The following is a 13,342-nucleotide window of genomic DNA, read 5'->3' on the forward strand; positions in this document are numbered from 1 at the left end:
AGTTAACACGCTCAAGTGGAGATGCGCGCTGGCCACAGCGGGAATGCTGTCTCTTTTAGTTAAGCTGGTTTGGGACTCAAAATTCTTCACTATCAGACCCATGAGGATAAGAAGGGGTACAACTTCGCCGATGTATGCGCACAGATGGCGCATTTAGGTCTAAGCACCCAAGGATCTGGGATAGGGCTGTCGAGAAGATCGGGGATCCTGCATTCTTCTATATGTTTTCGAGAATTTGGTCGCCAGGCCTCCTGCCTCAGGCAGAATACGAGACAGGCAAGTCATGAACCCTGACAACACGTGTGGAGCCGAACATGAGGTCTCCTGCTTATCCCCTGCTTATTCATGCAGCCAATGACCCTCGAGTCGGAAAGTTGCGGCGTGCCGCCTGTCATAACGGCAAGCGGATGAGGCGCCCGGCAGTGGCCCTTGGCGTGGTGGGTCAATACCTGGCCTAGACTGTTTCACCGTCGGCGACTCTCCGCCGGCACGTTACCAATTCTTTTCAAGCTTCAAGTCAGTTTCTTCGTTACGACTCACGCTGCATGATTGCTCGAGATTGATGGCGCTTCATTACGATCGTCACCTCGCGTAGGTCAACATTGCTGCATGCGTATCCGGGGAACGCGAACGCACACCCGCAGGGAATAGTTCAGGTGTTCGGCCAACGTTTGTGGCAATGATCCTTACGATCTCCACTGTTGAACGATGACAGGCAAGGAACTGTTTTCGGTCCGCCAGGCTAGGCCCGCTAACCCAACGGGTATGCCATCATTACGAAAGCCAAAACAGTTTTGACGAAGACAGGAGACGGGAGACATGGATCAGGTTTTAACAATACACTGTTGCCCCGACTCATCGCCCCGACTTCATCTCTTCGTTCTTTCCTTTTCTCCAGTTCTCACGACAGGACCCACTCTTTTAGTACTCCGTTCATTACTTTGCATCTCTCCGGACTTCGAGTGATAGCTTTGGATCGGGGTCTTGCCTCCGCAGGTCAGGATGGTGGAAACAATCGATATAGCGATGGCCCGGAGCGGCCGCGACTCCATGATAGCGATGTCATGTCTGTGGCTGCTCTTCGCCTCAACTGTTGCCCTTCGATTCTATGGACGCATGCGTGGACCTGGACTCGCACTGGATGACATCTTCGCCGGTGTTGCGCTGCTCTTGTCGACAAGTACTATCGGCCTGAATGCCTACGGTATGCATCAACCTCGTGGATAGGCAGAACTCATATTAACATCCAAGCAGTCTTCACGATTGGCGTTGGTTACGACCTAGATCCTACCTCTGACAAATTTCCCAAGCGTAAGTCTGCTCTGGCGGCTATTACATCCGGTGGAGATGTTGAACTAACCACCTAATAGTGATGAACAACCTCCCGGTCGTCATGCAGATAACCTTTTCCTTCACTTTGATCTACATCTGGTGTCTTGCGGCTCTCAAGCTATCTCAACTAGCCCTCTACCACCGCGTCTTCCAACTGCAACTGCGCCTTGCAGTCTACATTACTGCCGGTATAGTCATTGCATGGGCTGTCATCTTCAACTTCGTCTTTATCTTCCTCTGCGACCCCATCTCCCAACAATGGACCCTTCAACGAGTTGGACACTGCATGGATCAGATCTTGTTGCTCAAGTGTCTGATTCTGACAAACATGGCGACCGATCTCATGATCGTAGTCATCCCAATCCATTGTGTATGGCAGTTACAGATGCGAAAGACGGAAAAGTTTGCCGTGTTGGCTTGTTTCGGTCTAGGTCTCGCTTGCGTGGTTATCAGTATTGCGCGTTTCGTTCTCATCTTCACCGTCGGTAAGTACTCTCGATCTGACGAGAAGGAGAAACACGACTGATAGTTTGCAGATCTCATTAACAACCTCACTGGTACATCGGGTACCACATTCATGCTTTGCACCGTCGAGCTCATGCTTGCTGGTCTCTGTATCAACATTCCCATGTTGCGACCCTTCTACCTCCAGTGGCGCAAAACGTACAAGAGCCAATCAGGAAGCCACAACCTCAGTGCGATCAAGCGGTCGAACACTGGTGGACTGGGGTCGCACCAGCAACCAAGGCCTGGGCACTACACCCAGTGGATGGAGTTGGTAAGTCTGGTTCAATGTCTTGCGACACAGAATACAAGACTAATCAGATGCAGCACGACAAGGATCAAACAAACATAACCGTCACAGGCGACGATGCCAGCTCGGAACGAAAACTCACCGCACCAGAGCCACTGCCTTTCGACGCGATACAGATATCCAAGGATTTCAAGATTACCCGAACCTAAGTATAGAGTCGACTCAGCATCGCCATACCCGTATCAAGATAGGCAGTTGGGTCTCCGACGCGATCATGTGAAAGACGAAGCGTGGACCCAAAAGACAGCGGTATGCCCTATAGCGGCATTCACACTCGCCCGTCGCAACGTCGGTGATAGTCACTGCGCAGCTGCCCAGAGCCACGTCGAAAGATGTTGCAGAGAAAAAAGTTTTAGGACATGGCAAATCCACCGCGCAAGGAAAATGGGACCATCCAGCAGCAATCCAGATTGCAGCACATGTACAATATAATGATATGAAGTCTAGTAATGCAAGAGACGAGAACAAAAGTCGTGAACATCGCTTCATGGGTGGCTAAGACAATATATCATACCGTGAACATCCCGCGGGCATCGCATCGTTCGTCTCTTTCCGCGCCCCATGCTGATCGCAGGGTCTCGCCCACGATAATGCACGATATGTAGATCAATTCGCGCGGAGTTCTCACCGACAATCAAGACCCATCAGCAGTTCGCGCATCACGCACGGTTTATAGGTTCGCCACCCACATCTCAAACGGCCCGCTGCGATGATGCGCTGTCTAATACGAAATCGCGAAAATCAACCTCCCCACTCCCCTCCGCGAATATACCGATAATCGGTCCTACGAAATCTTTGTCGCTCAGGTCCATTGTGGGTACTTGGGCAAACTCCTTGGGCTCTCCACTGTCGGCGCGGTAGGATAGCGAATACGAGGTCTCTGTGTACTCGAATGCGAGCTGCAGAGTCTGGGGCGCGGTATCTAGGTTGGCGCTCTCTTGACGATCGATGCTTTTTGCCTTGTTGAAGACATGGAGGCGAACGGTAGGGGAGGAGCCATTGTTCGAGGCCATGTAAGATAACGAGAGGAAGCGATGTTCGTCTTTGTATACCGCCAGTCCTGCACTGGTCGGTGTAGAGCTGGATGCGGGAGGTAGAAGCGTGACGCTGCTTCTTCCCTTCAGCTGACGTTGACGTTTACCAACGAATGACGGCGACGCATTGGCAGACTTCAGACCGTCTGGAGAAGCGGTGAGCGTGATCTGCCGGTCGCTGATCTTGTAGCGCGACAGCTCGGGGTCGTGGATGTAGAGAAAGTCAACGCCAGGTGCTGCGGTAAGTCTCCTCGATAGATCCGGTACAATACTCAAGTTCTCGATGTTCATCCTCGCGCGATCGAAATTGAGCCAGCCATCATCACTCCACGTCCCTCTTGTAAGGAATGTTTCGCGTCCAAGCCCGTATAGGTTGGGAGCGCCCATTCGGATTCCAAGACAAACACCCCACCATTGTCCTTCCTTATCTTCAAATGCCTCGCAATGACCTGTGGCTTGTACGTACTCATCCGTTCCAGCAGCGCTCAATATGGGGTTCTTGGGCGATGTCTCCCACGGGCCCTCGAGACTTTTGCTTCGCGCCATGGTGACGCTGTGCCCCTCATGCGTACCTCCCTCCGCAATCATCAAGTAGTAGAACCCATCTCGGAAGTATACGTGTGGGCCCTCAGGGTAGATACCACCGGTGCCATGCCACAGTTGTTTCTCCTCGCTCAATTTCTCTCCTGTCTTGACGTCGATTTCGAAGAGCGTGATCTTGGTTTCCGGACCTGGAGACTTGGAACCGCAGAGATACGCCTTCCCGGTGTTAGGATCGAAGAACAGACTGGGGTCAATGCCGTAGAAGTCGAAGTAGACGGGGTCACTCCATTTACTGGCATGTATGTCTGTGGTGGAGACGATGAAGTTCTGCAGCGTACTCTCCTTGCCCTCTTCTCCATCATTCACCACGTTCGTGCACACGATGTAGAAGGTGCCAACGTGAAACCGTATTGTCGGGGCGTAGAGACCACCTGTTGCATAAAGGTGATCCTCATTGTCCAGACCGTGGATCAAGGTAGCGGCCTTGGAGAAGCTGAGTTGTTCTCGTCGGTTGATAGCATTGCCGATCTGGTGCCAGTGAATGAGATCCTGTGATGTATAGATTGGAAGACCAGGGAACAAATGGAACGTTGAGTTCACGAGGAAGTATGTGCCATCGACGAGGATCAGGGAGGGGTCTGGAGCAAAGCCTCCAATGATAGGGTTGATTGCCGGAGTGTCTTCCATGTTGGTGGTGGCGCTACTACAGATTATGATCTGAGATACGAACCAAGTTATCTACCCAGGAAGAAGGATCATAGACTATTCTTGGTGCGCGCGAAGGCGTATAGCGTGCTGGTAGTCGTACGGTTGGCACAACGATATTATGCCCGCCGGGTAAATGCGCACGATAATCACATGAATGATCCTTGGCCCTCCTTCGCCATCTCTTGTCGGTAACATGTCACGCTTCTGTCCAAGAGTGCATGTAACAAGCCTTGGGATGCGGAAATTCTTCTACGAAGGTATCTAGTGGTATGTATAAGCGTTGGCAGAAAGGGTTGTTTGCCGAGATACGTTCAGCATATTCGAGGGAGTTCGTATGCGTGAAGGCTCACCAGTATGTCGTGAACATGATCGACATGTCGCAGTGAAAGGGTCCAGGACCCAGGTGGAAGGAACGACCCCGGTACAAATGAAACTCGAGTGTAAGGTGTGGCAATTCCCGAAGCTGTGGTGTCTAGACGCGCTCTTGGTAGCGCTGGTAGTCGCGCAAGCCACGAAATGTCTGGGAGTTTGCTGGGCTGTCATCTGATCCGAGATCAGGATCCAATCAGAACGCCGTCGACTAACGGCGTTAGGTATAGCGACCGAGAACAGCCCCACATTCCGAGCATTGCCAACAAGACACCGGCAATACAGGGCGGCAATACTCATTGTCTCACGTCCAACCTCATTCAAAAGGCCTGATAAGGTTCATCTTTAGCCGGTACAACCCCATGGGGTTGCTCGCACGACTAGTTGGTTTCCCCGCATTCGACTAAGGGCTTAGTCGCATGCATCCAGACTGGTTCACTTCGGCCTCATTCCACGATGCCTAGAACTATCAAGACCGCAGCGCCTTGGTGGCGCGAGGCATAACAACACAAAACGAGAAATGAGTGCTTGACTGCGGGACAAGGTAAGGCAAATATGCGCATTCATCCTGCTTGGCTTCATCCCGAACCCAATTTTGGCTATTGAAGCGTGCCCGGGAAGATGGGTGAGATCTGAGTAGCTGGGATGGCATGTATCGAAGATACTGTACGTGGCGCGGTGTTGAGGGTATATATGCAACAGTGACCCATGCAGCTCATGGCTTCTTCTTGCAGCGGCAGCTCCATTGTCTTTCTTCGCAACAGCAACATCTACCTTTCAAGATGGTATCCTTCCGCCCACCCAAGACCACGCAGAGCGCTGTGCCCCTCAAACCGCCGAAAGGGCACTTCTTCTTCGCTGGCCGTGCCTATCCAAGAGTCGCATGGTGGAAGCGAGCCAACCTCCGCAGACTCTACATCTACATTGTCGTTCTCATCTTAACCAACACCGCCAATGGCTTCGACGGATCCATGATGAATGGTCTTCAGTCACTGACTTACTGGCAAGACTACTTCGGCGAGCCTCGCGGGGCTATGCTCGGCTTCTTCAACTCATCCATGTCCCTCGGCTCACTCATCGGTCTCTTCTTCACCCCCTACCTCATTGATTGGAAGGGTAGGAAGATTGGTGTGGCGATTGGCTGCGTTATCATGTTGATCGCCGTTGCCATCCAGACTGGAGCGCAGAACATCGGCATGTTCATTGCTGCTAGACTCATCTTGGGTTTCGGAGACACCATTGTTCTTGGATCCGCGCCGTTGTTGATCGCAGAGATTGCTCATCCACAGGATCGTGCTATCTTGGTTACACTCTCTGGTGCGAGCTACCACTCTGGAGCCTTCATCGCATCCTGGGTAACATACGGAACGCTCCAGCTAAAGGTACATTAACTTTTCACCCTTGTGCAGTCTACTGTCTCTCCTTCACAGAAAGGTCGTCTAACACTTTACAGAGCGACTGGTCATGGCGACTCCCATCTCTTCTGCAGTCGATCTGCTCCCTTATCATCCTCGGCTTCATTTTCTTCATGCCCGAGTCTCCACGTTGGCTGTGCAACAAAGACCGCCATGAAGAAGCCCTCGCCATGTTCGCCCGCTGGCACGGCGAAGGAAATGCTGACGACGAGTTTGTTCAACTCGAATACGCCGAAGTGCGCGCTGCCATTGCCCTCGACAGAGAGCACAACCGAACCAGCTGGTCCGACTTCCTGAAGACCAAAGGCAACCGCAAGAGGATCATTATCATCACTGCTATTGGATTCTTCAGTCAGTGGAGTGGCAACGGTCTGATCTCGTATTACCTAAAGTATGTCATGGACAACGTTGGCCTCACGGATCCCCAGACGCAACTTGGAATCAATGGCGGCATGAAGACTCTGGCGCTCTGCGAAAACTTCCTCTTTGCCTTCTTGGTTGACAAGCTTGGTCGACGTCCGATCTATCTTATCTCCACGATCGGAACGTTCGTCATGTTCAACATCTTCACAATCATCTCTGCCCGGTACGACATCGAGCCTCGGGCGCCTCTCGGCAAAGGCTTCATCGTTAGTATTGTAAGTTTTGCCTGCTACTCCTCCACCTTTGGACCAACCCAGAACGCTATGCTAACCTTGACATGCAGTTCTTCTACGGTATCTTCTACGATATCAAGTCCGGTATCATGGCTGGATACACTACTGAGATCCTGCCATATGGTCTTCGTGCCAAGGGATTCACATGGCTCAACTTCTGCGTTACAGCAGCTCTCTTCTTCAACCAGTTCGTTAACGGCATTGCGCTCGATGCACTCGCGTGGAAGTACTACATCTGCTACTGCGTCTTCCTCGCTTTTGAGATCGGCGTCATCTACTTCTGCATTGTGGAGACAAGGTACACGCCCATGGAGGAAATCGCCAAGTTCTTCGATGGCGACGATGCTGTTGATGTTGGCGAGGCTGCGTTGATGGACGTCAAGGAGCAGGGCATTGCGCGTGGAGAGAAGGACGGGTCTGTGTCGCACATTGAGGAGGTTACGAAGTAGGAGGGCCGCATCGCTAAGCTCTGAGGCGAGTATGTGATGTCGGATAGTTCGTTACACTGCAATGATATGTATCCAACTTGATGAGCAACCTCTGTGTCGAATTCTGGCTTCCAGCGGGCGACTGGTCTCACATACTGCGATAATCGAGATGCTGTCGCACGAAGAAAGGCAACCATGATGGACAATGTGCAAGGTTCAAAAGCAAATTGCGCGCACGAAACCATTGTCATGGTGCAGGAAATAGGGTTCTAGTACAGCCGATTGGCCTCTGAGGAGACTTCGGCTGGTGACGAGGCGGGGCCGCATCGCCAACCTCGCGACATCACGATACATCCTAGCAAGGCTTGACCGCGTCATGCTCAACACACAACACAGCTTCGAGCGCGCATTACCGCACGTAAGGCAGTCAGTCGCATCCTACATGGCGCTACCAGGCCTCCCACCAAGCACCCGAGCCAAAAAAGCTTGCTGTCCGCCACTGCCAACGGCCCAGCAGCTGCCGATCACCGTATCTCCTGCTTGTTCGAGCATCGTACTTGCGCTAGCACAGGCGCACTACTTTATCCACCTTCCCTAAACATGGTTGTCCCTCGCATAGATGATAATGAAATGGCCGGGTAGCTATCACCGGCGTCATAACTCTGTTCTCTCGTGTCGGGGCAGATATATAGGCGAGCGCTGCCTGACGTGCGCCGTTGCCAGCGACTACGCATCGTCCTACCGGTACCATGCGTTTCTCAATTGCTGTCGCAGCGATCCTAGGCGGCCTTCAGGCTGCTTCTGCGCTCAAGCTTTCGCCCAGAAATGCGGTGGAGAGGGAAGAGCAGGTAAGCACCATTTTTTCTGTTTGTTACATCGATGTAGCGACGGTGCCTCTCTGCATTCAATTGCTTCATGCCTTTCTGCAATATGCACGAGAGGTATGAAAGTATCGATAGGACCTTTTCGGCATGGAACATCAACATGCGACGAATATCTCATACCTCGGAGATGAGCTGGTGGTAAGCAAATGAAGCTGACACGATATCAGGTGCAAGCTGCACGGACGCGTCGCAGCCTGACCAAGCGCGAAGACACCGATCCCACGTTGCTATACCCGGAGTACAACATCTCTGTGCCAGTCGACTTCTTCCACAACGAGACACGGTACGAGCCTCATAGCAACGATTCTTTCAACTTGAGGTACTGGTTTGATGACACGTACTACAAGCCTGGCGGACCGGTCTTTGTTCTTCTTGGTGGAGAAACCGATGGAGAGGGTCGTCTCACCTTCCTCCAGAAGGGAATTGTCCACCAGGTCATCAAGGCTACCAACGGTCTCGGTGTCATTCTCGAGCACCGTTACTATGGCAAATCTTTCCCGGTGCCCGATCTGACGACACCGAACATGCGGTTCTTGTCGACTGAGCAGGCGCTTGCCGAGGTTGATTACTTTGCCAAGAATGTGCAATTCGAAGGCATTGATGCGGATCTGACTGCGCCCAACACCCCATGGGTCGTTTACGGTGGATCGTACGCTGGAGCTCAAGCTGCGTTCTTACGAGTTGTATACCCAGAGACTTTCTGGGGAGCAATCTCTTCTTCTGGTGTAACTGTTGCGATCTACGACTACTGGCAGTACTTTGAGCCAGCTAGGCTATACGGTCCTCCAGACTGCATGAAGAACACGCAACTCCTAATTGACGTTGTTGATGGCATTCTTATCCGCCAGAACGACACCTCCAAGGTCCAGGCACTCAAGGATGTGTTCGGCATGGGCGGTGTTACCGACAACCGTGATTTCGCAGGCCAGATTACCGGTGTCTACGGTCTGCAAAGCACCAACTGGGACCCTGAGGAGAACTCGCCCTCTTGGTTCAACTACTGCCAGAACATTACCGCAGAAGAGCCTGCAGGCGAGAACCTACGCCCAGCTGTTGCGGAACTCGTTTCAGCGGCCGGCTACACCAACGATACCGCCGTGCAGAACATCACTCTCAACGCTATTGCTTGGCTCAACAGCACAGCTCTCTCTGGATGGCGCCGTTCGAATAGGACTCAGGACTCGTACTTCACCCAGCTCAACGTTACTGCGCTCCAGCAGTACACTTCTATCGAAGACTACGGCGCCGTGAGCTGGAGCTACCAAGTCTGCACGGAGTGGGGTTACATCCAAACCGGAAACACGCCTGCTGATATCATGCCCCTCATCTCACGTACCCTCGATGTAGAGTACCTGACCTTCTTCTGCCGCGCACAATTCGGCATCAACCACCCTCCGGAGATTGAGCGTGTCAACAAGTACGGAGGCTACGACATCGACTACGAGCGTCTCGCCCACCTCGGAGGTAACGCGGATCCATGGAGGCCTGCTACGCCACTGTGGTACCCCGATAGCAGGAACAGCACGACGGAGCGCCCATGGCATCTGATCAGCCACGGTGTGCACCACTGGGAGGAGAACGGTATCTTTGAGAACCAGACCACTCCTGATCTGCCACCACCGCAGGTCGTCTATGCGCAGCAGTTCCTGAAGAACTTTGTTGTTGACTGGCTCGAGGGTAAGTCTTTGAAGATGCATCGAGCTTGTTTGATCTACCCACTAACGATACGCAGAGTTCGAGAATCAGAAGGAACACATGGAGCTGCGCTAAGCCTGAAAGGCCCTCGATGTTCAAGTTGATAGCTTTACACCGTCTTGCTACACATGACCTAGAGGCCTAGCCTTTAGGTCACGTCAGCTTCGGTCCATCACTATCAACAAATCAAATCAATTGTTTGCAAACATCAGCTGAACCCCGTGAACCCATTAGATGCAAGCTGCGCCTTATGCTGAAGCCCATTAAGATAGTGTGAATGGAACCATATGCCCACCAACCGCTAACTATGCCCATATAAACATGCGCGACTTCCGCATCTCCCTGTTCTTTCTCCAACCACCCTACGCCACAGTATTCTGAATCCACCCCTGCGCCTCACTCTCCACAACCTCATCCCCCGTACTCTCGCCCACCCTAACCGTAACATTAAACCCCGTAACCGTCGCACCCCCACTAGCCCCATACAACGAATAAATCCCCGCATTCAACAGAATATCTTTCCCCTGATACGCATCCATCGCCAGTCCCGCAGGTACAGTCGCAGTAATAGTAACGTTTTCCTGCCCCTGGTTGCTCTTCTCAGGACCAAGGTATGCGGATTGTGTGTAGGAGCCGAGCGTGCCGGGGTAGCCGGGGGCGAGCGAGAAACCCCATGCGACGGCGACGTCGGCGACGGATTGGATGTAGCCTTCTGAGAGGAGGGTGAGTGTGAAGGTGCTGTTGGGGGCGAGGGTGGATGGCGCGGCGATGCCGATGAGGCGGCCGGAGGCGAGGGAGAGGGATGTGAGAGCTGTTGTGAGGGTGGAGAAACGCATGTTGGTGGTTTATTAGGTTGACGTCGTAGTTTAGTGATGCGTGATGTTCGTTGAGGAGGTAGAAATTGTTGTGATGTGGTTTTGTACGCAAGACGGAATTCGCTCGGTGAGGTGATGTGAGATGGGTTATATACCTCCTCCCTCTCCGCTACTTATAATAGCAAAGCACCTACCGAAAGCGGACCGATACTACTGAAAGCTCCCACCATCTCATATCGCATCATATCATGCAGCGTCACCTTTCTCCACAAAAGCTCTGGTGTCGGAAGATTGTTGTGCGAATGATCCTGGTCATGGGCTCGTGCAGATCTCCCGGCGCAGCCACGGCGACCACTCGGGCGGTGTGTACACTGCCGATCTCGTCGACATGGTCGCTATTTTGAGCTGGATACGAGGATGGTCGAGCCGTAGGTTCCGAATTGTTGTACGAAAAGTATGGTGTTTTCGAGAGGGTACGTCATGCCGGTTAGTGGAAGCGGAGTGAGTGTGGTGGAGCTCGTACAAGTGGCGGAAATAACGTCATTTCGACTTAGGAACCCCTTTCGTCACGATACGAATCTCGTATTGTTGAACTGTTGCATTAGCAACCACACACTTTTACGGTGCTGCCTTCCACCTCTTATAGAAAACTGTAGGAATTTAGAATAGACTGATTTGCTATTGCTATGGAAACTACGCTATTTAACAATCATGAAGAAGAGAAACATCCAAACCGGCTGCTTTAGATCTTGTAATTCTTGCCATATACCTCTTTTTGGCTCGTTGCAGGCTTCCACTCAAAGTGGTGCTTGCCCTCCATTGGCTTCTTGACATTCGCGTCTGTATCACCCTTCTTGTCGAACATGTGGCTACCAAAGTAGTCAAGCTCGGCTTCGTAGAATGACGTGGGCAGGTCGGTACCGCTAGCGACCTTGAAGTACTCCAGGGTAGCACTGATGGCCGGTACGACTTGGTCGGTTTCTACAGCCTTGGCGACTATCCGACGAAGTGCGGGGAAGCAATTCTTGACGTCCTTGGCCACGCGAGTCGAGAAGTTGAGGTTGAGGTTTTCCGGAGATGGATTGGATTTGAGGATCGGCGCGAGAATCTCATCGGAGATGTAGTCTGCTTGGATAATACATCCTCCGCGCCAGATCTGCCAGACTTGCGAGTAGTCAATTTCCCATTTGTTCTCCTGGTCTGCTTTCGCAATGACATTCATGCCTTGGATGTAGCTGGCGAGGCACGACACATATGTTGCCTTTCTGAGATCTTCGAGGAAAGCCTTCTTGTCCGTAATGTTCAGTTGACAAGGGGGGAAGCCTCCGTCGGCGGCTTTGCTGGCTTGCTCACGATCACCGCGGAAAGCGGATGCGAGGCGGAACGCATGCGAAATGTTGAGAGTGAAGGCCGGGACGTGACGCTCGATAGCTTCAGTGTTGCTCCACACACCAGTACCCTCCTCGCCAGTGACATCCTGGACCACCTTGTCGAGGACTTCCGAAATGACAAGAGGAGGTAATTGGGCATCTTTCTGGTTTGCTTGGTTGGGCTTATCGCTTGAGTCGCGTTTGTGGGATAGATCTGCGCCAATGGAAACGAGGAAAGTGCCGCGCTATTCGCACGTCAGTTCAGTGAATCCATAATTTCTTGAGTTGTGAACATACCAGCTCGCCTTCTGAGTTCCATTGAGAGAGAACATCGCCAATCTCCTCGTACCCCATACCCATCTTTCGCATGATGCCCCAGGCCTCACAGATAGCGCTCATCATGCCATGCTCGATACCGTTGTGCATCATCTTCACGTAATGTCCTGCTCCACCCTTGCCAATGACACCCACGCAAGGTTTCTCGTCCTTGTCTTTGGCTGCGACCTTCTCCAGCAACGGCAGGACTTCTTTGAGCGCAGAGATGTCACCACCAGGACACATGGAAGGTCCGGCTCTCGCTGCCTGGTATCCGCCACTTACACCGCAGCCAATGTACCGGATGCCAGTGCCCTTGCACTTCTCCTGCCGCCGCTCGGTGTTCTGAAAGTGTTCGTTTCCGCAGTCTAGGATGATGTCGTCGCGGGAGAGATGTGGTTCCAGACCTTCGAGGACCTTGTCGCCGACGCCGCCATGTGGAAGAGAGAAGACGAGTAAGCGTGGTGTGGAGAGTGATTTGCAAAGGGAATCGTAGTCTGTTACTGCATTAGTCTTGGTGTGCATCAGCGTTCAAGGATTCCGCCTACCATTAAACTTCTGAACCTTTCCGTTGTAGCCTTGCTTCTCTGCCTTCTCAATGACCGCATCCATTGCCTGCTCTGAAGGGTCTGAAAGCGAAACATTGACACCGTCCTCAGCAAAAAGCAGGGCCATTCCACCGCCCATGCTTCCGCACCCAATCATGGCGATCTAAAATCGTTAGTCCTGTTCGGGACCACATGAAGAATTGGACATACATTTGTGAACTTGGACATCGTGTTAGTTGAGGTTGTCCTCTTCTTGTCGCGAACGGAGAGATATCAAAAGCGAGCAGCCTAGAATGACAATGTACAAGTATGTGAGGGAGGAGAAGGACGGGAGCGTCGGATCGGCGTAGTGTACGAGATTGTCGAGAAACTGGAGCATGATGAAAGGCGCGGGTCTGGGGCGTGTCATATAACAA

General features: G+C 52.4%; 6 protein-coding genes across 6 annotated transcripts; 3 read left to right on the forward strand and 3 right to left on the reverse strand.

Moving 5' to 3' along the window:
• Positions 1-1,059: 1,059 nt before the first annotated feature.
• J4E85_002334 (uncharacterized protein) lies at positions 1,060-2,295 on the forward strand (the record flags this gene model as incomplete). The annotated part of the gene is made up of 5 exons (XM_051466613.1): positions 1,060-1,204; positions 1,255-1,311; positions 1,371-1,817; positions 1,869-2,110; positions 2,164-2,295. The coding sequence occupies 5 exons, from the start codon at positions 1,060-1,062 to the stop codon at positions 2,293-2,295; spliced, it is 1,023 nt and encodes a 340-aa protein (XP_051329468.1).
• Positions 2,296-2,838: 543 nt separating this feature from the next.
• Positions 2,839-4,410, reverse strand: J4E85_002335 (uncharacterized protein; the record flags this gene model as incomplete). The annotated part of the gene is made up of 1 exon (XM_051466614.1): positions 2,839-4,410. The coding sequence occupies one exon, from the start codon at positions 4,408-4,410 to the stop codon at positions 2,839-2,841; it is 1,572 nt and encodes a 523-aa protein (XP_051329469.1).
• A 1,172-nt stretch (positions 4,411-5,582) lies between these two features.
• On the forward strand, positions 5,583-7,320 carry J4E85_002336 (uncharacterized protein; the record flags this gene model as incomplete). Its single annotated transcript, XM_051466615.1, has 3 exons — positions 5,583-6,182; positions 6,254-6,853; positions 6,922-7,320. The coding sequence occupies 3 exons, from the start codon at positions 5,583-5,585 to the stop codon at positions 7,318-7,320; spliced, it is 1,599 nt and encodes a 532-aa protein (XP_051329470.1).
• Positions 7,321-8,048: 728 nt separating this feature from the next.
• J4E85_002337 (uncharacterized protein) lies at positions 8,049-9,953 on the forward strand (the record flags this gene model as incomplete). Its single annotated transcript, XM_051466616.1, has 3 exons — positions 8,049-8,147; positions 8,351-9,860; positions 9,916-9,953. 3 exons carry the CDS (start codon positions 8,049-8,051, stop codon positions 9,951-9,953), a joined length of 1,647 nt encoding a protein of 548 aa, XP_051329471.1.
• A 287-nt stretch (positions 9,954-10,240) lies between these two features.
• J4E85_002338 (uncharacterized protein) lies at positions 10,241-10,714 on the reverse strand (the record flags this gene model as incomplete). The annotated part of the gene is made up of 1 exon (XM_051466617.1): positions 10,241-10,714. The coding sequence occupies one exon, from the start codon at positions 10,712-10,714 to the stop codon at positions 10,241-10,243; it is 474 nt and encodes a 157-aa protein (XP_051329472.1).
• Positions 10,715-11,435: 721 nt separating this feature from the next.
• J4E85_002339 (uncharacterized protein) lies at positions 11,436-13,154 on the reverse strand (the record flags this gene model as incomplete). Its single annotated transcript, XM_051466618.1, has 4 exons — positions 11,436-12,308; positions 12,361-12,875; positions 12,927-13,089; positions 13,137-13,154. 4 exons carry the CDS (start codon positions 13,152-13,154, stop codon positions 11,436-11,438), a joined length of 1,569 nt encoding a protein of 522 aa, XP_051329473.1.
• Between the last annotated feature and the right edge of the window lie 188 nt (positions 13,155-13,342).

This window comes from Alternaria conjuncta (genome assembly GCF_024043145.1).
Source record: "Alternaria conjuncta strain BMP 0040 chromosome Unknown scaffold_3, whole genome shotgun sequence".
NCBI lineage: Eukaryota > Fungi > Ascomycota > Dothideomycetes > Pleosporales > Pleosporaceae > Alternaria > Alternaria conjuncta.